The 27,662-nt window shown below is 39.7% G+C and overlaps 3 protein-coding genes across 4 annotated transcripts; 1 reads left to right on the top strand and 2 right to left on the bottom strand.

The window, feature by feature from the left end:
- Window positions 1-1,051: 1,051 nt before the first annotated feature.
- On the top strand, window positions 1,052-22,740 carry slc5a10 (solute carrier family 5 member 10). The gene is made up of 15 exons (XM_067499135.1): window positions 1,052-2,303; window positions 2,400-2,471; window positions 3,968-4,072; window positions 4,431-4,490; window positions 5,336-5,440; window positions 5,518-5,623; window positions 5,736-5,816; window positions 5,908-6,113; window positions 9,188-9,323; window positions 17,528-17,635; window positions 17,746-17,896; window positions 18,063-18,231; window positions 20,838-21,053; window positions 21,806-21,899; window positions 22,006-22,740. The coding sequence occupies exons 1-15, from the start codon at window positions 2,196-2,198 to the stop codon at window positions 22,197-22,199; spliced, it is 1,911 nt and encodes a 636-aa protein (XP_067355236.1). The 5' UTR covers window positions 1,052-2,195; the 3' UTR covers window positions 22,200-22,740.
- fam83gb (family with sequence similarity 83 member Gb) lies at window positions 4,348-15,838 on the bottom strand. Its single transcript, XM_067499127.1, has 5 exons — window positions 14,609-15,838; window positions 13,171-13,338; window positions 12,078-12,202; window positions 10,084-11,530; window positions 4,348-8,133 (listed from the first exon to the last, which is right to left on the bottom strand). Exons 1-5 carry the CDS (start codon window positions 15,098-15,100, stop codon window positions 7,765-7,767), a joined length of 2,601 nt encoding a protein of 866 aa, XP_067355228.1. The 5' UTR covers window positions 15,101-15,838; the 3' UTR covers window positions 4,348-7,764.
- A 9-nt stretch (window positions 22,741-22,749) lies between the features above and the next one.
- LOC137124289 (GRB2-related adapter protein-like) lies at window positions 22,750-27,462 on the bottom strand. 2 transcript variants are annotated; one of them, XM_067499133.1, is made up of 6 exons: window positions 27,390-27,462; window positions 27,166-27,244; window positions 26,991-27,088; window positions 26,321-26,440; window positions 23,730-24,039; window positions 22,750-23,641 (listed from the first exon to the last, which is right to left on the bottom strand). In XM_067499133.1, exons 1-6 carry the CDS (start codon window positions 27,398-27,400, stop codon window positions 23,462-23,464), a joined length of 798 nt encoding a protein of 265 aa, XP_067355234.1. In that variant the 5' UTR covers window positions 27,401-27,462; the 3' UTR covers window positions 22,750-23,461. The 2 variants fall into 2 exon arrangements, with proteins under 2 accessions (XP_067355234.1, XP_067355235.1); XM_067499134.1 differs by lacking the exons at window positions 26,991-27,088; window positions 27,390-27,462 and having other exon boundaries at window positions 22,754-23,641; window positions 27,166-27,273.
- Between the last annotated feature and the right edge of the window lie 200 nt (window positions 27,463-27,662).

Genomic DNA, 27,662 nt, shown 5'->3' with positions numbered 1-27,662 from the left:
ATGAAACATCAATAAAATCTTCTCTAATAAAATGTCAGAATATGTTATTAATTAGTAACCCAATGGCCTGTTTGTCATTTGTTTGTTTGTTTGCCTGTTTAATCCAACAATTGCTGAACAGAACTGCTTATTACCAAGTGTTGGCTATGGAAAGCGGTGGAAGATGTCTTTAACGGGAAGTAGCAATGCCACAGTGATGAAATGCTCTTGAAAAATTTGTAAGTAAGCACACAAAACAGAAATGCATTTTAAATTGTACTGACCAACAACACAAGAAGACAAGTCCGTGAGGCAGAGAGAACAAAAACGTAGTGAGTTTGCTTTTGTTTTTGCTCCATGATGTGAAATGTGCTGGCTGCTGTTTGTCTGCTATTAGGAGCAGATGGTGGCGATGGAGAAACCCTGACGCCACGGACATTATCATTAATCTCACCCACAAACATACACACACACACACACACACACACACACACACACACACACACACACACATACACAGAAAAAAATAAATTGGACAAAATTTAAAGTCTTTGTGTAATCCAGAAAATTTATAAAGATTGGTTTGAATTTACAACTTCTAAAAAGTCAAATTTCATTCTCATTCAGTAAAGAAAAGATTAAAATTTATCTAAAGCTAATGTGAGTAAAACCAAGTCTGGACCTTTCAAAAGTACTCTGCTTTTACTTTGAAATTCGCTCTCTTTATCTTTCCTGTTCAACTGTTGAGGAAGCACAACAACACTAATAGGTACATTTTTACTAAAAAAGGTTTCACACTGGATAAGATAACACAATAAAACCAGTAGAAACCAAGCAGGCTTATCCAATTCAGACAGTCAAAGTCATATTAGCTTTAGGTTTACTGAGCACATTTTGTTGTTGCTCAGTTATCAGGAAAGGAACATTTATAGCAAGAAAAGTCATTACTTGATAAGTAAATCTTTATTTATGTAGTACATGTCAACTGAGGCACAGAGCAGAAACACCAAAAGCTTCAGATAAATAAGAAGGTATAGGAATCTGCCTGTTTTACTTCCGCAACATTCCTAAAGGTAAATTTTTGGGCTTATTTATTCATTACTAGAATTTCTTTCTGTACCATCTTTTTTTAAGCATAGAAGATTTGTTTGTAGCCTATGGCATTAATAGAATTTTTGTTGAAAACAAATATTTCCCCCTTTTAACGGGTTCAGTTTAGCTGATGTGTAGCTCCTAATGTTGACACTTAGTAAAATCTCAAAAATAAGGTTTTTTTAATCATTCTATCCTTGAACAAACCTAAACAGGTATGATGAATTCAGATTTCTGCAGATGCAACTTTATAAGGCACATTTGGAACAATTTAGAATTAGACTTTTATATTCGTGTTAACATCATCAAGAGGTTAAAAAGGCATTGTTTTCTCACTTGTACATTTGCTGTAGCATTGCCTTTGAGCACTTCTACCAGCTCTGCTCTCGATTATTGTTATAGGACAGACTTAAAAGTGTGCAAAGCTCTCTTTTAGTATCGAGGACTTTTCTGTCTTACTGGAGCAGATGTAGAGTCACTAACTTCATCCTAAACCCATCAGCAGCTCAGAAACTGTTAAACATGTGTCTGTTTCTCTCTCACACGCCTTCACTGACTCTACTCAGCACTTACCAGCTGATGTTTGTGTGTTTAGACGCTAATGATTATATACTTGTCATCGCCAATGATTGACCATCTGTGTGTGTGCGTGGACTCTGGTCCAGGAGCATCTGCTGTACGCCACTGCTCAGCCATACCACACACTCCAATATCGCCTAGCACAGTGTGTGTGTGTCATTCAGCAGGTGCCACATTAGGGTGATGTGTTTAATCATCAATTCAAACAAGTGTCTACCCTCTTCCTACTTAGAAGTAACACTCTGTACGGCGTTCGGTAACAGCGAGGTCGGCTTTTAGTTTAGACGAGGGGGAACCTTTACCAAGGGTTTGAGTGTGTGTTTGACTTTGTGTTTTGTGTGTGTGTATGTTGAGAGGACTGTTTTTTGGTTTTAGGGAGTGTAATGTGTTTATCTTGGTGTTTAAGGAGTTTACAAAGTACGTCCAGAGTTTTTAAGAGTGTGAATCAGTAGTCGGATGAGGTGTAAGGGTTGTGAGGGCAGCTCAATACAACAAGCAGACGTGTGTGCAGTATTTTAAAGTGTGTGTTACTGTGAAAACTGAAGATGTCTAATTCCACCATCAACTTCTATGCCCTGCAACAGTCCTTCAGCATCTCTGACATTATTGTAATAGCAACTTACTTCCTTCTCAACCTTGCTGTGGGCATCTGGGTAAGAGGTGGAGGCGTACTGTATGCGTGTGTGGGTTTTTTTTCTGCTTGTTGGCTGCTGATGTGCATGTAAGTGTGTAACGTTCTTCTCGTTCAGTCATCATGCAGAGTTAGCAGAAATACTCTGAGTGGATATTTCTTGGCTGGACGGGACATGGCCTGGTGGCCGGTGAGTATGTGTGCTCGTCTTTCACGATCTGCTCTGTAACACCTGTAACAGCATCATCCTGATGCTGTTTTTGTAGATGCAAGTGGATTTGATAATTGGATTTTCAGCAATACTGAGACACACCAATGGTCCTGCTAACACTATGATAATCCTGCCACTGGCTGTCTAATGTCGTTGTATGAATCAGACAAAAATAAAATAGTAGTACTTCAAAGGAGGATCAAAAGAAGTAACCAACTGACACCAATTACACTGTACAAGTTAGTATTTTAGAAGTACAGGGTGTCAGGCTACAGCAGGCTACAGTACTTAAATAAAGTTTGAGGAAAATTGTAGTAACAAAATTGTTCTTATTGTTTAAACTTATTGTCTAAAGTAGAAACGTGGGGAACAGCCACTTTGTGTATTACAGGCCACAGGCCCCATTTGTACTGTCTAAAGAAAAATAGACTGTAGTTTTACTAATAAACAAACATTATGTCTGTATTTGTTCTCGTCATCGTATGATTTGGAACAAGGACACCAAGTGAGAAGCAAGTCTACTAAAAGGTTTCTCCTCACAGGAATGTTTGTGCAGCACAGTAGCAGCTCAGAAAGAGTACGCTGGAGTGGAAAACAAACGTACCCTTCTCCTATGCACACCAATAAAATGTTTCTTTTGTTATTTGAGGAGGACGAATAACAGTACAGACTAATGGAGCAGTGGATGGCACCTGGATCAAAAATTCTTTTAGTTCCACAGTAATGATAAGGTATTTAGACTGCGATTGGCGATAATATGTTGCGGATTTCCCACATTTATGCTTTAATTAAACAAGATTAAAAAAAACGTTTCATTTTCCCGTACTATAGACTGTATAAAAAAGTATAATTGATGTACAATTTCAGCACAGATGTGAACTGCCAACACATTTGTATTCAAATAATGTAAAGAATCAAAGTATGCTTAATTTTTTTTTAAATGATCTTTACTTTTTTCTAGTTTGCTTCTCTGCTCAGACTTATCTGCTGCAGTTATCACCACCTGTGTCTGAGTTTAGTCACTGTCTATTGTGTCTGCTGACGTTAAGTTACACTGTCCAGAAGTTACAAATTAAACAGTCACACATTAGGAAACGTGTCATCAACATCTGTAAACTCTCTGACGTAGTAGGTAATGGTAAAAATTAGCTTTTTAAGTTTAAATATTATAAGGAAGTGAGTTTGTAATAAATGTGCAAAAACAATCCATTGTGAGAAAGCACTAATTCCCCTCTTAACATCACAGATGGCTTGATTTAAATAGTTTGAGAGAGGTAAGATTATCCAATAATATTTAAAAGAGCTGATACTTGTCGAAGTAGAAAAGTCCATTATAATCATTTCAAGTTTTGACCCATAGCAATGATTTGCAATAGTGTATTGCAAAACAGGAAGACTGCTTTTACTTTTTTAGGACATTTTGCTGCTAATGAAAGTTTACTTGAAACATTGCATTTTTGTGTTGGTGTGTACAGATTGGAGCATCTCTGTTTGCCAGTTCTGAGGGCTCAGGTCTATTTATTGGTCTGGCTGGGACCGGAGCAGCTGGAGGCATCGCTGTCGCTGGTTTTGAGTGGAATGTGAGTTGAGACACTCTCAGAGATTCATTCAATGAAACATTATGAGAGATCATAAATTATCTGTTAATAGAAACTCTAAACATTTTAGGTTAGAATGAAGGTTTCTCTGCTATAATGTACTGCGATTGTGCACCTTCTACAGCTGTAATAGGCAACCAGCAGCAGAGGGCAGCAGCAGAGCTGTTTCAGTATCACTCATCTGAATTAGGTGGTGTACATGAGACATTAAAACAGCCTTCGGCTGCAGTATTAAAAACTCCACATGAGTACAGAGAGAATGTATAAAGTTTTATTTCAGTTTTTTTTCTACTGAGCCACGGGTCAAACCCCTCTGTCTCCTTTTCTGCCCGTTTCTTAGGCCACCTACGTGTTGCTGGCTCTGGCCTGGGTATTTGTGCCTGTCTACATCTCCTCAGGGGTTAGACACACACACACACACACACACACACGCACGTTGAGGCTTGTTCAGCAGGTACACTTACTGTAAGTGCCAAGAGAAATTCCCATTACAATCATTCCCCACTTTGAAAATTCCTCAACAGTGTGTTACACAATGCTACAAACACAATGAGTATAAATTATTGAATTTATTCTCATTGGTTTATATTTATTTCTAAAACAAGGGAAGTGTAGGCACATAACATTTGTCCATACAGACATTCAGCTAATGGTCTAACTGACAGTAGTTAAGTGTTTTCCTCCAAGTTCAGTTATCGAGTAAAATTTTGAAGTACCTATACATAATCATCAATGCAAAACACAATTACATAATACATTCTGATGCACTCACAAAGGGATGGCAAAATAAATGTTTGCCCTTGTTGTTTCACATCAAATAACTAGGTTACAGATCTTTGGTCTCTATGTCACTTAAAAAAAAAAATAATCTAGTAGTTTACCGCACAAATTAGTAGTAGTGTTTTTATAGAACCAATAACTAAGTTGTAGCTACTATTATCGAACCTTCGTTGAATAACTATTTTTTTCCCCTAAAGTCTGAACATTTTGGATTTCTCCAGAAAGAAACTGCAGTCCTGTTGTCAACAGTATCAAGTTTAACAAAGTTAGACTAAATATTTTAGTCACTGAACTCAGGTTCACATTGATGCTCAGAAAGATCAGTTTCTTACCTAAACTTAGAACTTTAACCAGTTTGTTTGTGTACTTCATTCACCTCTGCCTAAAACCACCAGGAGCATCTTTGTTTGCAACTTATGAGCAGCTGCATTGTGTCAAAGGTGTTTGACATGTGAGTCTGTCCAGATCGTGACGATGCCCGAGTATCTGGGTCGTCGTTTCGGAGGAGAGAGAATCAGAACCTACCTGGCTGTCCTCTCCCTGCTATTGTCCGTCTTCACCAAGATATCAGTACGACAATTTCTTTCACAAACACACACACCCACCCACAGGCTTTTTCTTGACTGATGTTCTGTTTCCATCATCAGACTGACCTGTACTCTGGAGCCTTGTTTGTTCAGGTGTGTCTGGGATGGAACCTTTACTTGTCCACTGTTCTTATGCTGGTGGTCACTGCTCTCTACACTATTGCAGGTAAACAAACAACCACAATATTATTTTTGTATTTCCGTTTTAAACACATGACAATATCTGCACAGAAAAAGAGTGTTGTGGACTGATAATAAAGATGCTCACTGCCCTTTAGGTGGACTTGCTGCTGTCATCTACACAGACACTCTACAGACATTTGTAATGATTGTAGGAGCAATCATCCTAACAATTACTGGTACGTGCTACTTCTGAACTGTGCTGTACTAATGAGCAGGTCTACTTATACAACAGCAGTCAATAAAGTTGTGGGTTTTTTTGGGCCACAGCATTCAATAAGATTGGAGGGTATGGTAACCTGGAGCAAGTGTACAGAGTGGCCGTGCCCAGTAAGATCATTCCCAACAGTACGTGTCACCTGCCACGTCAGGACGCCATGCATCTGTTCAGAGACGCTGTCACTGGAGACCTGCCCTGGCCTGGCATGACACTCGGGCTCACCATACTTGCCACCTGGTATTGGTGCAGCGACCAGGTATGTTTAAAGTACAAACATACAACTGAATATAAACAAGCACATACTGAATTGAAAAAACAAAAAACAAAAAACTCAATTGCCAGTTTTAAAATCGATCAAAAAAAAGAACCAAATAAAATTTTTGACCAACAGCTGAAACCTGGGAATATGTTAACATCAGGGTCATGCCCTTGTAAACTGACTTAAGGCTAAAGGTAACATAAATGGTCTGTTTATATGGCACATTAGGAAATTTATTGGACAGTGAAAAAACCCAAAATAGAACAATGTATTTGCATATATATTAAAGCACAATAAATCTTGATGGCCAAAGTTGAACTAGAAATTCATGTTTCCATGAATAGTAACAATAGTAACAGTATCATTTTTCTGCTCCAATTAAGTATCGTAAAAGAAAAGGAAAACTAACAGGAGTTATCTGATGGTAATGTTACTTCTGTTTATGAAATGCAAGTTATGAAATGCACCATCTCACTGTAAAATGTGCTGGGATTTGTTCGTACTGTTTTCCCTATCAGTCTAAACTCTACTAATGTGGTTACATCTACACATCATGGAAAAGAAGGCCATATTCCACCCATTGCCCAAAAAACGCTGTGCCAAACCCCAACTCCAGGCTTTATAAATGCCTTAAGAAACCTAAGAGCTGCAATTATATTTTTCTGCAGTCTTTGAGGCAAAAGCAGACATACTTAAAGACTGTGCACAAACACAATCATCAAACTGTGCTGGATTATTTCTAGATGAAGTATCTGCATGCATATACTGTACAGGCTTGATTTATACCCTTTTGCATTCATCTGCATGGGTAATCTGGACAATCTGCTAATTATGTATCAGTAATCACACACAGTGGTATAACACTAAGGCGTGACTCATACATCAGGTCGCAGACAAATTCCTCGCCGCGCATTTGCCTGATAAAGCTTGCTGTATGTGCACTCACAAAAGAAGAAAAAGAAAGATGCAGTACATGTAAACTGATCAGGCATAACACTATGTGCAACACTATGAAACCACCTGTGCAAAGTTTTAAGGTTGAAACCTTCAGAAAGGAGATAATTCTACTATGTGTTGCACTATTGTAAATGAACAGGGTGGCCAAAACATTAGGATTTTTCTGACATATTCAACCTAATCTTGTAAAAGTAGAATTCATAGCTTAGCCATTGGATTGGATAGCATGAAATTGCAGGAGAATATAGGAGAAAAGCAATTGAGGTCATTTTAAATGTCTGAGTGGGCAGAGAACAATAGCTGGTGAAAACATCTAGAATAGTGAATGATTGTTATCGACTAGAAATTACTCGATAGTATAAATCTTACTACTTATGGTCAGTTGTTTCTAAACATAAGCTGATATGTTTATATTCTCTCCAATATCTGCCTCTAAATTTATTAATCGTAGCACACTGTTCTACTGAAAACATCAAAACCACAAAACTATAGTTTGGATGATCACGTTTACAGACAATACCTCATACAACATAATCATATCAAACTGCCAACCATTGCTGATGCTGTCAGAAATCCCAATCAAATAGTTTTTATATAATCCCCTAAGGGTTTGAAAACATGAAATTAAGTCACACGTTTCTCAACAGGAAGTCCATAGTGACAAGCATCCTTGTGTACCTGTAGTGCAGTTCTACCTTGCAGCCTTGTTATTTTGAGTTGCCTTCTTCTGTGGTGCTCCTCCTCGTGCCCTCAAGTGTCTAAAATTGCTCAGTTTTGAGAAAGATACTCCTAGTAACCCTGATGGGTTGGCTGGTTCATGTGAAGAGGTTTGGTCCGCCTTCTTGTAGCCCGGGCTGTGGCGTCGTGGCGATCGTCCAGAGCGTCTCTCAGGTACCTGGGCTGAATCAGGGTGCAGCATTTGACCTTGCCAGTAACGGTGTCCTCCAATCACTGGAACAGCTGCTCGGGTGGGGCGGTGGTAACTTCCAGGTTTGGCAATGATTACCTTAGGTCCTTGCAGTCTTACATCACGGCCCGGAGATCTTGAAGTGTGAAACAACTAGATGAGAGATGAAGCACAGAGAGCAGAGAGTGACGAAAGGAAGTTCAGAAAAGTTGCACATGGTTTCCATTTGTGTGCCTATGGGTAAAGGTAAATCTAGATATACATGCAGCCAACGTGTAATACAGAGTTGTCTCTTACCTTAGTCTTCTGGAAGAACGAATGACATATGCATTGTACAGTGATAGAAGACACTGCTTACCAAACGGAAGTCATTTAACAGCAGAAACACACAAATACTCAAATGTTCAGTGGTGAAAATAGACTTGTGTAGACTTCAATGAGCACTTTGTGTTTGTTCCAGTTTTAGTCTGGCCTTGAGTGGACATGTTTAAAAATGAGGAGGACCCTTATAATGAGGTCTTTGTTTATACAGCCACTCCATTCTTTAACTTACTCTGCCTGCAGTCATTTGCATTGTAATAACTTGATTGGGAACCTTTTTATGCATATAAATGGCAAAAATAGGCATTCTCCAGAAGGAATCTTCTGAGTAAAGGTTTCTATAATACTGTACTAGATTGTGAAAACCACATTCTGACTTTTTAGATACATGTACAACATACAACATGCATGTTAAACATGCTCATGGACTTCATCAAGGCTCAACCCTGGGTCTTTTAGTTATGCCTTCATCAAATGTTATTGTCTTTTTTGCCTTCTGTGTTAAAAAAAATGTTAATGATGGAGCTGATCCCAGCTAACACTGGGTGAGAGGCAGAGTACACCCTGTATAAATGGCCAGTCTGTGTCAGTGCCACACACAGAGACAGACAACCATACACTTACATTTATTGGCAAGTTAGTCACCAATTAACCTACAATACCTGCAGGTGATTGTGGGGTTGTGGTAGGAAAACCTTGCTGGCACAATGAGAACATACAAAGGTTTTCAATTGTATTTACAATTTACAATACAATTGTATTCAATTGTATTTTTCTTAAATACTCTTTGTTCTCTGATTTATTGCATTTGCTCTTTTAAAATATATATTTATGTTTAATATTAATGAAGTAAAAATTAATATTACTTGTATTTCTGAATGTACAGGTGATTGTACAACGGTCCCTGTCTGCTAAGAACATGAGTCACGTAAAAGGAGCATCGATCTTGGCTTCCTATCTGAAGATGCTGCCTTTCATCTTCATCATCCTCCCTGGTATGATTAGCCGAGCTCTCTATCCAGGTACGGCGTGCACATGCACATGCACACACACCCACACACCTTTGAAACTGAAAATGGCTATTACAAGTTTACTGAAAGCAGGTAGTAGCTTGCTTTTTACACCCCTGTTGAAACACTCCCTTTTTCAGACGAATTTTTAAATGTGTGTGTGTTTCTTTTAACTGCGACATCACTGAACCTTGCTACCTAGGTGTCCATGCCACATTGTATTTCTGCCAATCTCTGCACTTGTTTTTGCAATTATACAATTCAAATGCACATTAAGTTAGCATCTAAGCTGCCATCCACAATTAATCTTTCGATTAACAGTTTCCACAAAATGTAAGAAATCGGTAACATCCATCTAAATTTACAGTGTTTGTTTTGTCAGTTTAAAAGTCAGAGATAATAAATATACACTGCTATAAAGTAGAGAAAACTAACAAATTCTCCCAAACAAGAAGTGTGAACTAGGTACAATTTGTCATGCTATGTTTATAAAGTTACTCAAACCGTTAGGTGTTTTTTTAAATAGAAGTTTTTTAGTATCAATTAATCTGTTGATCATTTCAGTTTAACCAACCGTCTAAATAGTTTATTCTGTAAAATAAAAAAAGTAAAAATGTCTGTTGCAGTTTTTCTTAGTCTAACATTTGAACTAACAATACAAACCAATACAATTCAGAAAAGGCAGCAAATCCTCACTTTTGAGAAGTTGAAACTAGCAAATATAAGCTGCCATGTAGAAATAGTAATATTAAAATTATTTCTGGATGCTTACCTGTCCTATGTGCCTATGAGGTGATGGGAAACCTTTTCTGCGGAGCTCCTGTGATTGGCGGATGAGGGCAGCGCTGTCCTCAGATTGGCTGGGCTCCCGCAGATCCAGCATGCTCTGGGAGAGACGGGCCATCATGTTGACCCCATCTCCTTGGCGATGCCCACGTCCTGAACCTGTCGTTACTCCGTTTGTTAAAGGGTCAATTTGCTCTTGCTGGGAACAATCATAAAACTCCTCCTCTGAGGCTGTGGAAGCACTTGAAGGATGATCGTCATTGGCGTGTCGGTCACACATGACCTTGGTGCTGTCTTGGCTGCCATTGTCATTGCTGCCAGAATCCCTGTCAATGTCCTTTAATGTTAAGCGACGATGGGTTTGTGTTGGCTCCTCCCGGATTCTCTTCTTGCTAGATGTGTCTAGACTTTCCAATTGGTCCAGTTCTACCAGAGTGACCAGTGGTTGGCCAGGCTGCTCAGAAGGGATGGAGTCTATGACTAAATGCAGTGTGCGGCGTTTAGGAACAGGAGGTGCAACAATTTGTGTCTGTGGAGTTTCATTTACATTGTCCATGGACTGTGAATCAGCAGTAACAATGGGTGGTGATGTGGGAGTGTGAGCATTTGTTTTTTGTCTGTCTTGTGTTGAAGGTGTGTTTGGCTGCTGTGCTGTACTGCTGTGCTGTGCTGTGCTGTACTGCTGTGCAGTACTTCTAAAATCTGTTGTGTCACTTTGGTCTTTATTCTGAGGTATGTGTATTTGCTCTTTGACCTGTTTGCTGGTTGGACTGACAGGAATAGAGGCCTCTGCATTTGCATTAGCAGGGGGAGGTTTAGCTGTTCCAGCAGCCTTGTCCTGACCCAAAACAGGTTCCTCTGTCGGGGATGGTAGAGTCAGTGGTGAGCTGAAACGTATAGCCTGGCTGACCTCAAACCTCTCTGATCTCTGTAGGTGAACTTGATTGGCTCGCTTTTCATCCCTGATGTTGATGAAGCCAATCACATCGCTGGGTGGGTCTGGCTCTGGCCATGTGGGCAGGTATGGAATCAGATATGCTTTCTCCATATTGGCTAATGCCGGGTGTATGGGTGGCTCTTCAATCACCTCCTTAAGACGTCCTTTGGTTATTTTTAGCCCAGTTGGATTCTGGGAGTTTGAGTTCTTGTTGCTTGAGTTCTGGTCAGAGGAAGCTGGACTGGTGTGAGCTCCTGTGGCAACGAGTGCGTATTTGGGATTTATGAGCTTCCTAGCAACAGCAGCTGACACCGGAGCAGGAGCTGCCTGAGGGAGCGGATCAGGGATTGGTTCGTCTACCATAGGAACCTTGTTGAGAGACACACCCCTGGACATGAGGAAAAGGTCACGAAACTGCAGGTCAAAGGTCTCTACTGCCTGTCCTGTGATTACAGTTATGAGGTTACGATCCAAACGAGAGGAAGTCCAGGTGAAGCTGGAATGACAGAAAACCAAAAACATAAATAATTAGTTTTTCATTTGAGGATTACTGTCACATGTCCATCTCAGAAAACCCCAAATTACACCTTAATCATTCCACCAGAGAGTGAACATTGGACATTAACCGGTGAACAACATTATCATTCACATGGTGGCATATTTCTAAACACTCAAAAAATCTAAGCCCAGTATTAATTCTCTTCTGCTGTTCACTGTTGTTTACGTAGTATATAGTAGATAATTCTATGCCGGTCGCTTTAAACAGCTTTGTCGTGTATCTGTCAAATGGTTGAGACTGGATGAGACTGAATGACCAAAAAGTAAAGTTGCAGGCTAGAAAGCCAAAACAATAAGCTGAAGGACACCAAATAGCTGCACAGAGGGAACAGTAACTGCAGAGTTGGTTGAAAATTGTATATGGTCTCTTTGACCCCTAATCACCTTAATCCATGTTAACATAAAAATTATAGCAGCTTTATATAAATGATACACAGAAATGCACTATGCACATGAACACTCACAACATATAGTTTATCGCTCACCTGTATGAACCAGAAATGGCTCTGTCTCCATCTACCAGGAGAAACTTCTGGCTCAGGGAACCACGCACCTTCTGTGCTGACCTTGTAAAGAACTCCACTCCACCACAGCAGCGTACGCGCAGATTCTGCATCCATACAAATACATGCAGGCTTAATGCTATGTAAACAAGGGCTCTTGAGGATTTTGTAGTGATGGAAGGATTTTAGTGAACAAAAAGAAAGAAAGGCAAAAAATAAGGGGAAGCCAGAAAAGAATTACTTTTCTTGTTGCTTAAGAACAGATTATCTCTATTAATACTAACAATACCTCACGTTGGAATACTGTGCAGGTTAGAGCATGGACTATATCTATGAATGTGCATGCCTGTATGACACACCCTCTGCTGTTTGTCTTTGGCCAAGTGATAAGGGTGTGGTTACAGGCCAAGCGTCATCCTTCCAAGTAAATGTTCTGTGTGAAATCTCACAGGAGACACAGAGCATAAGAGTCATAAATGCTCATAATAACAGTAGAGAAGACAGATAAGAAAGAAGTTGAAAGCGAGGGGGGGGGGGGGTCTGGCGGTTAGGGCTGTGGGGAAGGCAGAAGGAATGAAAGCGAAACATGGAACATAAAGTAAAGTGACAGTAACATGGCTTATTTAACTGCCTGCAGCACATAATGGAATGTGCATAGTGTCTTTCTGGCCTCCAGTCCAAAAATTTTTTAAAAAGCCCCCATGGAATACTAAGTATTTTCTGTTACTGCCTAGACCAGTTTAACTCACAGAAGCAAAGAATAACAAAGAAATACGCCTATGGCGAATAACTAGCTAGTGCATGCACCTTATCAAGGCCTTCTGCCAAAACCCAGTTACACCTATGTCACCTTGTTTCTAAACATTTCTTGTGTATAGTCTCATATTATTGAAAAAAGTGTCTATAATAAAAACATATTTAAGTTTCTATATATTTACATTTCCAATTTAAACATTAGAACTGGAGATTTTTTTAATGACCCTATTCTATTGTACAGATAATTTATCATATGTAGCTATCAATCCAACTAGCTCATCTCAAAACATCACTTGTGTGTATGTAACTGCTTACGTACCTTCAGATGTCCACGGTGCATATCAGCTCTTCCACACATGGAAAGAAAGCAGGGAACAGCAGCTATGTCAATGATGATATATACAGGCACTTTGCGTTTGTAGGCGGCATCCAGCAGGTCTCGAAAGATATCCACATCTGTAAACACATCCATCACCACAGCTATGACCTGCAACACACACACACACACAGGAAACCAGAAATTATTTTAGTGTTTCCTGGTCTGAGAGGGTGGGTGCATGTTTAGCTGCTCTTATCAACAATTTTAATCTCATTAAATCCTCAGCGGAAGCTGGAAACGTGAGAACTGGATTTGAACAATACATAAAAAATGTGAAAACAGAGAACATTCTGAATGTAAATGCTCAATAAGGAAACTGGTAGGGTGTGAAGTGGGTGAACACTCGGTTCGACAACTCAAGGACAACATGGCACTCTTCACACAAAAATGTCTACTTGTTCTTCACCTTAGCAAGTTTAAACTTTAAAAGTGCAGACCCCCCTCCCCCCAACAAATAGTATTTCAATCCAATCCAGTATAATCAAGTTCATGTTTGTTTGGTTTTTTACTTGAGTAGTGTATGAGTATAGGACCGTATTTATATACCTGCGAGGGGAAGGTGATCTATAGCGTGCTGGCATGTAACATATTTAATAATGTCAGAGCATTTTTTTCCAACCAGCGTGTCAAGATCCGACTTGTTTTTTGTTTTTTTTGTTTAACTGTTATGTGGATGTGTGAGCTGGCACCGCTGAAAGGGAAGTGGGTATGAGACAGAGACAAATACATTTTGAGTGATATACTTAGCCTAGTGTACAACTACAAAGCCATTTCTGGTGTGACTGGAGAAAGCTGCAAGTCAAACCTCTAGTCAATGATCCTTTAACCTGGTTAGTGATTCCACACTACACTCAACTAAAAATACATATTTAACACAAGTTCTTGTTTTTGATTAAATAATTAATCTTTTATGTAAAACGTCAGGCAGCTGTTCTTGGCTTTAAGACAAACGAATTGCAGATTAAATTTCCATTAATTGACCAGTCCATTGGTTCTCAATCCTAGTCCTCAAGGACCCCTGCTCTGCATGCTTTCCAACTACACACAGCTGATTACCTGGATCAGGTGTGTCATCGTTGGTAGCTGGAAGATACCATTTCACTTTGTCTTCCCCCACTCCACCTTCATCAAAGATGGTATCTTCCAGTATTACCAGAATAATATACTTCAACTAGGCTAAAGTAGAGGTACTAGTATGTTATTTTGTTTAGCATTAGATTATACATTACTTACTTATTACTTATTTCTACATCACATTACCGTGGTGCATACAGATACACAGTTAGGCAGTTAGTCAACTGGTTTCTTTGGACTACTGTGTGTTTTACCCATCATCATCATCATCATCATTATCCCCCTGTCCACTGCTCCATCTAACCTTTTGAGCTGATGCAATGCTCTTTCGAACCACTTCCTTGATGTGCGTGTGCCCCTCGACCGGAGGCTGGGTGTGCACAGTCACCCTTGTGACCCCTCGATATGAGATGGCCTCGGGCCAACCTAGGTCCAGCTCCGCCACTGAGCCTTCAGACCGGTCTGGCCAATACTGGAGCGACACCTCACCGTCGCCAGCTTCTTCCCCAGAACCCGGAGTAGTGTTCCCCGGGCCTGGCGTCTCTGGTTTCTGATAATGTTCGTACCCAGGTCGGTAGTCCTCCGCTGTACGTTCAATCCTCTCCAGCTCCGGTTCCGAGAGGAAGTCCCGGACGCCGTTCTTTGTGGTGTACTCACTGAACGCATCGTGGCCGCTGGAGATGAGCGCCTCGAGCGCCAGCCGTTGGTCCTCGCTGTAGAAAAACTCCGGTTTGCTCTCGCTCACGCGCCAGTTGACGTGGTGCTCGTCCAGACACTGGATCTGAGACAGCGCCATTGCCTATGTTAATCCACCAGTCAGCAAGCAGTTAAGTCCCGGCACCACCGTGACCCAGTTTCCACTCGTTGGTCCGAAGGGTCAGTTCTCGAAAAAGTGCAAACTGTCATAACGGTACATAACATGTGTGTGCGCGCGCGCGACTTGGGTGCGTGAGTTGGAAAACAGAGGGACTTTAATCCGAGGGAAAGCAGTTGCTGGGACAGTTTCTAAGCCCAGGCTTCGGCTCAGAACAGATCTCAGGTGTTGTTGGAACAAAGCTCCCCCCGCCCAGCGCCACGCCTTTCACCTGAGGGGCGACCCGGTTCAGCTGCCGCGGCCGACAAAGTTACCTAACGCGAGGCAGGCAGCTGTCTGGAAAGATGCGTGTGTCTTCGTGTCTGCCAGTGAGTCAACACAAAGCGGAACAAGCACTCGAGACAGAAAAAAGTGCTCTTTTAAATGTGTTGAAACCATGTGTGACTCGCTCCCAACATTGCGCTGCTGACGAGTCACTTTCCCTGTTTCTTTGTGTTCTGACGGCTTCACAGCTGCTCACGAATGGTTCCTGGAGAAACGCGGAGGAAGCTCATAAAGTTCACTAACTACACTCCATCGTGTCCGAGTCCACGTCGCTTCCTTTTCCTTTTGAAAACGTCTCTCCAGACTTGGTCGAGATCCAGCTTGCCGGTATTTGCCCGACCCTGGAATTCGGCAGTGGAAGCTCAGTTACCGGGGGCAGAGAGGCGGAGTGTCCGGTAGTCGGTTAGGAAATAGAAAGGTTCAAACCCCACCCTCTGGCGCGGACAGACGGAGAGAAATCTGGTTTCTTTCTCCAAAGTCACAACCGTTACAAACCCCAGTTTAATAACCAAGCCGGTAAAAGTTTCACTGGAACTCTCTTTATTCTGCTGTAGCCTTTTGTTGATGATTAATGTTTACTTGTTCTTTCAATATTATTAAAAACTATTAAAAGTCGGGGTAAATTTTCATGATCGAATAATTATTATTAGAATAATCCTTTTATCGAGTAATAATTTACTTGGTAAAAACTGATAAAATGCCCATCATATTCGAGTGTATGGACACACCATTAGTCAAATGTGTTGTGTGCGGATTAGAACACAAAATATTCAGGGATGTTTAAAGGACCCCTACAAGACCAAGAAAGGCTTCAAATGCTCATATGAGCATATCTAAAAGCATCATACACTGTTACTGGAAATTACTTGCATGAATATTTGGTTCCCAAAATAACTGCTCATTCATTCTTTTAATCAGTCAACATAATGGATAATCAGTCATGGCAGTTATACATTAAAGACGAGATAATATTCCCAGTGTCCCATTTGAGTAATCTAGGTCAGATACCAGACTCATTGCTAATCATGGGATTAATCGTGAGATTTGTCACTGGAAGGTCTCCCGGAATCGCAGTGAGGAAACATTGTAAGAAACGAATGAATGCCTGGGTTAGTTAAGGATTAAAATAATGGCAGGTTTGGAGATTTTAAAGCAACAAGTGACACTTTGTTGATCATCACACAACGATTATAATGATAAAAAAGCTAATGTGGTGTGATTGACAGCTCTGTTGTGTTCGCCTGTTATTCTACAGTGCAGAGTAGAGGTGTGAGATCATGTGTAGTGAATTAGGACTGAAGGTTCCTTTTCTGACTGATGTTCCATAAACGTACCTGTAATGTACTTGTACTGAGATGTTTATACTCGAATTGTGGACAAGCATCCACATGTTTTTGTGCTGAGGTATGCATTCAGCTTCCACAGTTTACCTGACTGAAGGATGAAAGTGATGGCAGCAGTACTGTTTAGTTATTCAGAAGGTGCTTCTGTAATTGGACATACATAGGTTACATATTTGATTTGAAAGTACACTATTGTAACTTTAATACAATACAATCACAGTTAAATAACTTCAGTTAATCATATATTAGTCAAAGGAAACCGTGCCTACTAGGTGACTGAAAATAACAAAAGAAGATCAAATGGTGCAAAAGACTGTATAGAAAAAACATACATGTAATGTAAACTTGTATAAGTACAAGATTTTTGTCTGTGAAAGATATACAACAGTTCATTTGCCCTTTAGATTTAGTTTAAATGAGCTTTATTAATAGTAAAAATTCAAAATATAGCCAGGTTTGTATGCCTCTTCCTGTTTTTATCAATACACTGTGTGTTCTTTGGTCACGCTGTTGAACTTTGAAATGAATAATATTTTTGCACGTCCAGTGGATTTTGTTTTTGTGTGTGGCCATTATCCATTACAAATAACGCAACAGCAACCAACAGTGCTTTAAATGTACATGTGAGCATATATTCTTAAGCAGAAATTAGAGCAAACGAACATGAATTCTCTATTAGTAGAACATCTTGTTTCGTCTTTCACACACCTGTGTTACCTCTGAGTGTGTCTTCATGTTTCAGACTCTGTAGGCTGTGTGGATCCAGAAGAGTGTGTACGAGTTTGTGGAGCTGAGGTGGGATGCTCCAACATCGCTTTTCCCAAACTGGTCATTGAACTCATGCCAAGTGGTGAGAATACTGCACATTTTAATTTTTAATAGGTGTCAAAAAAACAAAAAAAAATATTTATTTATTTATTTTAAAAAAATGTTATCTGCATGCATTTGTATTTGTTACAGGTTTGCGGGGACTTATGATCGCTGTGATGATGGCAGCTCTGATGTCTTCACTGACCTCTATCTTCAACAGTTGCTCAACACTCTTTACTATGGACATCTGGAAGAAATATCGCCCCCGGGCCACAGAGAGAGAGCTGCTACTGGTTGGCAGGTGTGACATTCTCAGATGGAGGGACACTCAGGTGGCATAGTGGTCAGGGAGCATCTGTCCTGCTTTATTGTACTTGTGAAAGACTTTTAATACAAGGACCTATAACGAAATAGGAAACGTTTGTGTAGAGGAACTGAAAGAGAACTACTGTACATGTTTGTTCCAGGATTGTCACAGTGATCTTGGTGGTGGTAAGTGTGGTGTGGATCCCTATACTACAGTCAGCCAATAGTGGGCAACTGTATGTTTACATCCAGTCTGTGACGAGTTACCTTGCTCCACCGGTCACTGCGGTTTTTACTCTGGCTGTGTTCTGGAAGAGGACAAACGAACAGGTATGTAACACATAAAAGCAATTCATGCATGAGAATCCTCCCAGACTCCATATATACAGTTCTGTGTTATACAGTTTATGGCTATCACTCATGATTATTTATTTATTTTTAATTATCTATTAATTAGTTGTGATTTTGCCCCAAAAAATATATAGCGCACAAATTCTGTTTGGTAAAAAGCTGAAATATATTTAAACATTCACTGATGTAAAAAAGCGAAAAGCAGCAATTGATCATGTTTAGGAAGCAGAAACTAGCAAATGTTAGGCATTTTTGCTTTAAAGAGCCCTGACAGATCATCAAATTCTGTCAATTGAAAAATTTATTAATTTTCATCAAAAACATGCAACTTTATAAATACTCAATTTAGAAAATAAACTTTTAATCAGGGACTACACCCTGGGGGACTACATTAAAATACAAAGTACTGCTTCTCAATGCACAGTGAAAAGATACATTAGTAAGTCGTGTCACAAACAGAACTAAGCTGCAGAACATTCTGGAGTTATTTGTTTTTCCACAGCGCAAGTTTAGTGTTTTCTCCTGCAGTGTACTGGTGCGCAGTTTTATTAGCTTCACATGGGATCCAGAAAACCTCCCTCCCTTACTGAATCTGTGTGAATATGTGTGTCCACCTCAGGAAGTTTGTGCGTTTTGCCAGCTCATTTCATGATGTGCATTAGTTTTTATTTTCTCTGTGGGAGCGAGAATGAATGTGTAGCTGTTTCACCTTAATTATTGAAAGTGATTGTTTGTGTTTCATAACAGTGCATGTGAGGGAACATGTGATTATTAGAAGATAAAGAGTGAGCCAAAAAAGATAACAATGCAGAAGTGAGAGTGTGTATCAATCCAGAGCCAATAACGTGTTGAAACTATTCGACTGCAAGTAAAGGCCAGGCTGCTGCAGATTGTTTAAATATAGCAGGGCCAGGGTGTGTCTGCTCTTGGTTGGCATGATGTTTAACTGCTAAAATGAAGAAAATTTTCTCTGGGTTTTCAAAATGAAAGGGTTTTTTCCCAATTACTGTAAGTTAAACTTTTGTCTTTTTCCATTTCTGAATGAAGCTACAGTACAAAGAGTCTGTTTTAATGAACTTACAATAAAAATGCCTCGGGATACAGTGTGTGTTAGCAATATCACAGCAAACACTAATTTGATGATTTGCAGATAGGTGGATGCTATCTATGTCACTAATATATTGATATGTTAGTGGCATAGATGCTAAGTTTTCAGTTTTTCACTAGGTTTTAGTGGGAGAGACCAACGTGTCCAAGCAACTGAAACACTGGGGTGTCAGACTAGCGTTTTTAAAATACTGGATAATCCTAAATATTTTTCCGACATTCATGGTCCGCAGATAATGCATCCTGCTGAATTTGGTGTGGTGTGCTGTGATTTTTCTTCTAGTTGTGTTGATATTTTATTAATTAATGAAAGATAAAACATTTCAATTTGTTAGTGGTTAGTGCTACTTAGCAAAAAAACTTAGCAAACTGAGATTACTAAATACTTTCACTTTTATACCAAATGTAAGACTTTTAATAGTAGAGATGGGAAATGTCATGTTCTGTTTCTTTTGAGTGTTACCATTTTACTTTAGTGTTATCAAAAAAATATCAAGGAACGTTGATAGCACATCAACCAAAAGGTTTGAATTTTTTATTTCTTCAGGGAGTTAAATACATGAGCAATTCACTTTAAGAATCACTTTCATGGTGTTGACTCCTGGGGTCAAAGGGCGCATATTACCAAAGGATGTGTCTCATGCTAGGTAGTCTGAAGGCAGGATAATCAATACAGTCCTACAGTATTTACTATTTACAGTATTTATGAGCACACATTACTTATTAAAACACTAATTTGACCCTGTAATTAGTGTCATTATATTTAGCACTAATGTTTGCTGTTTTAAAATATGTATTAACTCAAACCAGAAGAAGTGGTAGGTAAGCAGTAGGTAGGCAACCTAAAAATAATAATATTAGATGTTTTTTGTGCACATTGGAGAGAAACAGCTCAAAGAGACTTAGGGGCTAAAGAGAACTATTTCAGTAGGAAAATGTAATGACAAGTACAGAGGTTTGCTTTGTGTGCTGTGACAGGGTGATGATTTTAATGTGTGGTAAGTCAAACTGCACAGATCACATTCTTCACTGAAAGTTGTCACAGAGGGTTATCTGTGTACTTAAGTGTGACATGACATCAACAAAATATGTTGGAAAAGTGAGAGTGTTATGAACTAGACACACCCAAGAATAAAACAGGGCTGCTCCGTCAGTTAGTGATTCTCAACCCTGGTCCTCAAGAACACCTGACCTGCTTGTCTTCCAACCTAACCACTACTGATTACCTGGATCAGGTGTGTTCAGGCAGTCAGGAGCTGGATGATAACATCATGGATGGAATAGGGCAGGCAAAGTGCATTGGCGTGTTCACCCTATCTGGGTAATCATCAACAGGTAGAGGAGGGATAGTTGGACAATAACAAGGGCAGAGGTCGTTGAGAACCACTGAATTAGACTCATAATTTTAGCAGTTGGAATTTGCCACAACATTTCAAGAAACCATGTTATATAATTTGTATGTGTGTGTATTTTTTTAGGGTGCATTCTGGGGCCTGATGGTTGGTCTGGTGGTGGGTGTGTGTAGGATGGTGCTGGAGTTTGCCTTCCCTCCTCCCAGATGTGGCATTGTGGACTCAGCACCTGCAGTGCTGCGCAGTGTCCACTATCTCCACTTTGCCATTTTGCTCTGCGGGCTCACTGCTATTGTGGTTGCCATAGTATCATTGCTCACACCGCCGCCCGGCCACGAACAGGTGTGTACACATAGCTTACATATATAGTTTTTCTGTTGATACACCTGTTAGATTATCTACAAAAATAAAACCGATGAATGTGAAGCCAAGTAACAAAGTGCAGAACATTTCAGACTGGATTATATGAAGGTTGGTTTCTATGTCAAAAGACAGTTAGGGAGGCCCTGTCTTTCAACAGTAGATCCAAATATCAACAAGCGACAACAGAGAATAATCGTACAAGTAGTGTTGTGCACAATAGAGTGACACATTTGTCAGATCTGACATTACTGTGGCCTTTGTATGAACCTAGACTGCAAATATCAACCTTTGTGATAGAATAATCTGGTACAACACATATCAGTAAGCCCGAACTAGAAAGCAGGCAAATCTGCTTCAACCTCCTCACTATGCTTTTCAAACAATATTTGGCAGTTTCTCAATTTCAACTACACATGTTTACAACATCCAAACATTTATATGTGGTATTTTCTCCTTTGAACTTGTTGCATTAAAATATAATACTTGATAAACATGATGTTCTGCGAATTAACACAAAGAATGAAACACATAGACATAAAACTGAATCACGTTTAACCTACAGACTGGCAAAAGAGTGAAACCTATATATTGTGAAAAATTGTGCCCGTGGGTACAGATAGGGTTTTGGTCATTTTGTGTCTGTTTGTGGTCATTTAATTTTAAATCTATATTATAAATCTATATTACAGACAAATTAAATCTTGTTGTACTTGCTTCTTCTATTCTCATAGTTGTGTAACTTGACCTGGTGGACAATAACTGAAGAGCCACAAAGAGAAATCCCTCTACAGAAAGTGTCCTCTGTCAGCCACCATGGCTCCCTGGGTAAGACTTTTTGTAGCCCTTGGAATAAAACCAGCCATCATGTGATACTCATCTACACACACACTGAGTAAGTTCCTGTGTCTGCTCTTTGTGTGTGATGTTGCAGGCTCAGAGCCAACTCGGCGGGTGAGATGTGGTCAGGCTGCAGGATTGTGTCTCTCAGCAGTACGGCAATCAGAAGATACTCCAGTTCCAAGAGTTCCCAATCTCCGAGAAAGTGTGTTCTGGTCCAGGTTCTGTTGTTTTAATGCACTCCTGTTGATCAGCATTAACATTTTTCTGTATGCATACTTTGCCTGAGTGCAGGATCAGATTTAACATCCTGCCTCACCCTTATCCTGAGATCCTGCCAGTCTCTCCAACATGAGCTGGGAACTGTCTGCCAAACAGCTGTTTGTGCACCAGATCCAAGACAGTGGGGAACAACATATAATTCAGCATATTATTTTTTTTTTATATCCCTCACCTGAAATCAATGTGATGTATTTCTAAATGGAAAGCCTGCACATGTAGCTTCAAACTACAAAATCCCCCCAGGGCACATACCTTCACCAAAGCTGCACAGACCCCAATGGTATTACGGTCTTAATAAAAATGTTTCCTAATTAAATTCCATAGTGATAAACAGTAGCTCTACACATCTGAGACGTTTACTTTCACATGATTTGTAAAAGCTCATAAAAATAATGGTGAAAATGTAAATGCAAAAAAGCAACTCTTATGTTTTATATCTTGAGATCTGACAAAAATGTCATTTATACTCAGTTTATTATATAAGTACCATTTCTTAATATTTACTCTAAATCATAACGTTTATCTTTTTGATCCCTCCCTTCCACACACACACAGTATAGGCTGATTTACTCGCTTAAAATTTGTTGTAACATGGTTTTAAAGTTTTTAAGGGTATTGTACAAATTACAATGAAGCTTGTGGCTTGTAACAAGCTAGCATGACTGTGGAGTTCAACACAATATAATATCTATCTGACACATCATCTTACAATGAAAGTTTGCAAAACACTTAGCAAGATTTAATTGATGTAGTTTAGGTTGAACAGTATGTGACTTAATTAATTAAACATCCGTTTATGTTTGAGTTTATATTGTTAAAGTTATTCAATCCAATCCACTTTATTTATAAAGCACATTTAAAAAAACAGGTTGACAAAATATAATTATGTTTAAGGGCTTCTTTGTTTTTAACCATAGTTCTATGAAATTTGAGTTACTATTTAATTGTTCTTTGATGTGATTTACTGTAGCTTGCTAATTAATATAAATCTCAATTTCTTAACCGTTTCTGTTTCATGATTGTTATAGTTTGTAAATGCTCATGACTCCAGTTATTAAAGATTTTAAATTGCCATGTAAATTGAAATTGTTTGTGTTTCTGGGTCTTTGATTTATAAACCCAATTTCAAAATCTTGGAAATATGTAAAAACGTAAACGTAAATGCAATGATTTGAAAATCTCATCAACCTATATGTCATTCACAACAGAAGATAAACCACATATCAGATTTACATCAATAGTAAGGAGGGTGTTTAGTGGATATGGCGTCAGTGGTACAGTGGCTGGACATATTCTGGTGGGAAAATGCCCACTCGGCCTCGACAACGCCCTCTCCAGGTCAGCGAACCAGAGCAGTCCAGTAAATCGATGATATCCCCACGCAGGAAGTGGAGGTGGGAGGTCTGAGGGGGGGTGTAGTCACAGAGGGCATGAGCCAAACGAGGCCTCTACACAAAAAGAGAGAAGAATCATGGCATCAGACAAACAGGCACGTGTTTGCCAGTAGGAATAATAATACTCCATGACTCTTCATACCCTCACAACTGGTTCCAGTAAATGTGGAGAGGACCTCCTCTCTGGGTGAGAGGGGTGAGAGTAAAGGCGAGCTGAGGGGAGGGACTCCTGGGAGCTGCTTTTATAGGGGTTGGGATAAGGGTTACATCCAGGGTGGGACAGCAGGCGGGGGGATGAGGGAGGGTCTCTGAGGTAGACCACTGTCTCCACATCGATACTGTGAGTTCTGTAGAAATCCACCAACTGGTTGAGGGAGCAAAATGACTTGTCCCAGATGCAGTACTGACCGCCCCCCTCCAGGACTCGGAAATGTTCCACCCTGTCACCGTAGCTGTAAAGGGAAAGTGGTGGAGAGAGAGAGGCGTTTGAAATTTGTGTGAAAGGTCAAAGGGATGAAGGCATTCTTGCACCAAGCGTCCGCTCCTTCCTCGTTCCTCCGCCTGTTTCTCTGGTTAGGAATTTACTCAGCATGTTGCGCCTACCACGACCAGTGTGGGAAGAGACCGCAAACCACAACATGTGAGGGTGTCACCTCCAAACTCATCAGACAAGGTTTTCTCACAGAATCTCACGTCCACACAGATGTAACAAACACATCGGTAACAACGTTACTATGTTCACCTAAAAGCCTAAGACTACAGTAATTCTAAAGAATCCCTGCTCTATTTTCTCCCACAGAGCCAGAACCGAGTCACCCTCTTCTCTGTCCTCCACACATTCAGGTGTGACAGCAGTATATAAATACAAGCAAAATACACCGTAAAGTGGATATTTTAAGAGAAACCATCATATAAGAAACATTGACAGGTACAGTATGTGACTAGGAAGTTTACTTTGTTTGCTTTGGGTCCACTTCACTCTCACCAACTTTTGTTTTGTTTAGTGTATTTTTACTGGATTTTCTTCTGGTAGAGAACATTTCAGTATGAAAACTTTATTACATAATGCAAAAGTCAGGGGCAGCCAACACCTTTTCAGTTACTACATATTCTTTTATGTCCTATTGTTAAGCCGTTGTTCACTGCTAGACTGCTTGACTGGGAACAATCACCTTGATGTGAGTGAGTAATTGAATTAGTAATTGTTCACAGTACTATTGTACTACATTGATTTAATGTGTACCTAGTGATTAAGCCTGTGCTTTTCCTTGCTCACCTGGTGGTAATTAGTACATTACAATAAACGATGAACGATGCAACTCAAAATTACCTAAAGGTGTCTGAAGGAGTGCACATGTATTACTAACTAGTGCACTACAGTACATACTGTAAGACACATTATTATACAGTACATACTGATCTTTATAAAATGCCATTTTACTGTTTTGTTTTCTGACTCATATCCTGTATGCAGACTTTTTGTTGGCAGGAAAAGCCCCGGTGTTACTAATAACATTAACGACGGCTCTGTTCTCTTCAAGGGTTTCAGTGAGCCATGACAGGGCGACATTGTGTCAGCGTGCACAATGCCAGCAGCAAAATGTAAGTCAGCCATCATTAATTTCGTTATTTACACATGCTTTTCGAATTGTGAAATGTCAACATGTGTTCGGTGAAAAAGGTCTCTTGTTGGTCTGTGTATTGCATCAGTAACAAACTGAAAACAAACTGAAAAAAAAAAAACCTGTGTATTTTTGTCACTTTTTGTCACTTTCCCAATATGAACACACACAACCTGCTCACAAGTATTATGTACTGTAATAACAATAATATTGTTATAGATACTGTGATAGATGTAGACGTTTCAGACTTGTGAGGGTTTACATATTACAGTACACATATAGAAATTTAGTTGGCCTGTATCTCACATAATAGGTTAGTGTTAATAGATGGTCGGGTATTGACAGGCACTGCAGATAAAACTACATTGGCAGATTCAAATCTTATGAATCATATCAGCTGATCATTATCACCCTCTTCTGATCACTTTGAGAATCACGTTTTTGTGGCTGTAACTGTTAATATGTGCAGCACATACTGTGTGTCCAGCACACCTGGACCAACTCTCAGCCCCTGCAGGCAGCCAGATGGAGATGCATGTGTCAATTACATAATCTACATGTGTTTAATTAAAAGGCATGGTGTTACATAATGCCCTGATTATTGAACACTTTTAATTTACTCTTAATGATTAAATGGCCCACGTTTTTTTGGTGACCTAAATTACAGTTCCTCCTCAGACACACACACACACACACACACACACCCTTTCTGTGTGACTGTGATATTTTTAGTGCAATGGTTTCTTTAAAGCATATTTTAATAGTCTGGCTCGCGCCTCTGCCAATGCTGACACACACTCAAAGACACGTGGATGCTGTAACTTTCTAATGTGCTCAGTCTTTTGAAAAATAAAGAGCCAACTAATAAAGAGATGCTGCAACCTGCGTATTTCATGTCACTTCATAGAAGACTGTGAATGTGGAATCGCTGCATGGCCGCAGATTGAACACATGCAAACTACATACACTATTTGAAAGTCACTAACATCGAACTGTAGTGACGGACATGTTACATTGGTCTGCAGCATGAGTTTTGACACGACTCCGACACATTAATATCTCAGCCTGCATGAATATGATAAGCGTTTGCATGCGTGGTGCATTCACTGACCTAACAGAGACCGAAAACTCTCCAGGGGCTGATTCACTCTCCCTAACCAGGAACACTCCAGGGTCCTGCCTGCGGAGATGCTGCTCAGCCTCAAGTCTTGACACCGGTCCTGCAAACCACCTAAAAGAAAACAAACAAGTATGTAAGTTATACCCTCCCCCCAACTGAAGATATTTTTAGAATTTCACTGTGTTTATGTAGTTTTTTTAACTGGCAGATGCATGAATACCTTCAGAATTAACCATCAGCTCAATTATGCATGTTAGTGATTCAGGTCAGGACCTCAAAAGGGCCCCAAAGTAACTTTGATGGGTCACAAAATTATTACAAATATACAGAAAGAGAAACATTTCTGTGAAAATATTTCTTCTTTAACTCTGCTAAAACTTTAGCTTTTTCTCATCAAATATAAGTTACTTTAAATTTGCTAAGCTTTTTTTAAATTCAGACTAAAACAATCTTAAGAGAAAAATGAATTTCTCGTTGAACACCTTGTGATAACAAATCACCACTCCTTCATTTTAAAATTTGAAAAGCCAAAAAGGTTGCTAAACACATTTGTTTGTAACAATAGTTAAAAGCAATTCTTATCAATAATATCACCCATTCAGGAATCATCATCATCGCCAGCTTTCTACCATATAAAATGTGGACAAATTAGTTGTTTTACGGATGAGGAAGAAATGAAACGTAGTTTTCAGGCACATAACCACGCTTCCCCTGGATCTCTGCTGTGAACCAGCCAGAATAATCTTCTTTGTCTGTCACCTGTAACACACATGCATTACTATTACTATGCAAACATGCAGAAACATGTGTTGGCCTACACACATACACGCACATACCTTGATAATATCGCCTTTCCGAAAACTGATCTCTGTTTCATCTGATGCTGTGAAAGAGAAAAGTGCCGCTGCCTCCATCCTGGACAGAAAGGAGTAGAGTCAGACCCAAAAATACTTTTACTCCATGATAGAAGAGAGAGAATACATCTGAGTGAAGATGACGATACTATTATTAGATGAGATAATCTGCTTGTGTGTGTGTGTGTGTGTGTGCAGTTGCTGACTTCCTGCTCATTAGTTAATGAGGAGAGTTTTCTCTGCCCATGTGTCCCTCTGTTCTTCTATATGACCAAGTTAGAGTGTGTGAACATGTGGAGGTGGGGACTGCCCTCTATATCTTACACACATTATACTCTGGGGGGTTTTAATGAAACATTTGCACGAGGGAAATCACTGCCTGGATGAAGGAGATAAGACAGACAGGGAATGTATTAAATAACTTAAGAGTTTACTATATGGCTGCTTGTTATGTTCATAAGTCTTTTTTTTAGAGGCTA

This window comes from Channa argus, chromosome 3 (assembly GCF_033026475.1).
Source record: "Channa argus isolate prfri chromosome 3, Channa argus male v1.0, whole genome shotgun sequence".
Taxonomy (NCBI): domain Eukaryota; kingdom Metazoa; phylum Chordata; class Actinopteri; order Anabantiformes; family Channidae; genus Channa; species Channa argus.
Note: the sequence above shows the minus strand (reverse complement) of the source record. Positions and strands in the feature narration are given on the sequence as shown.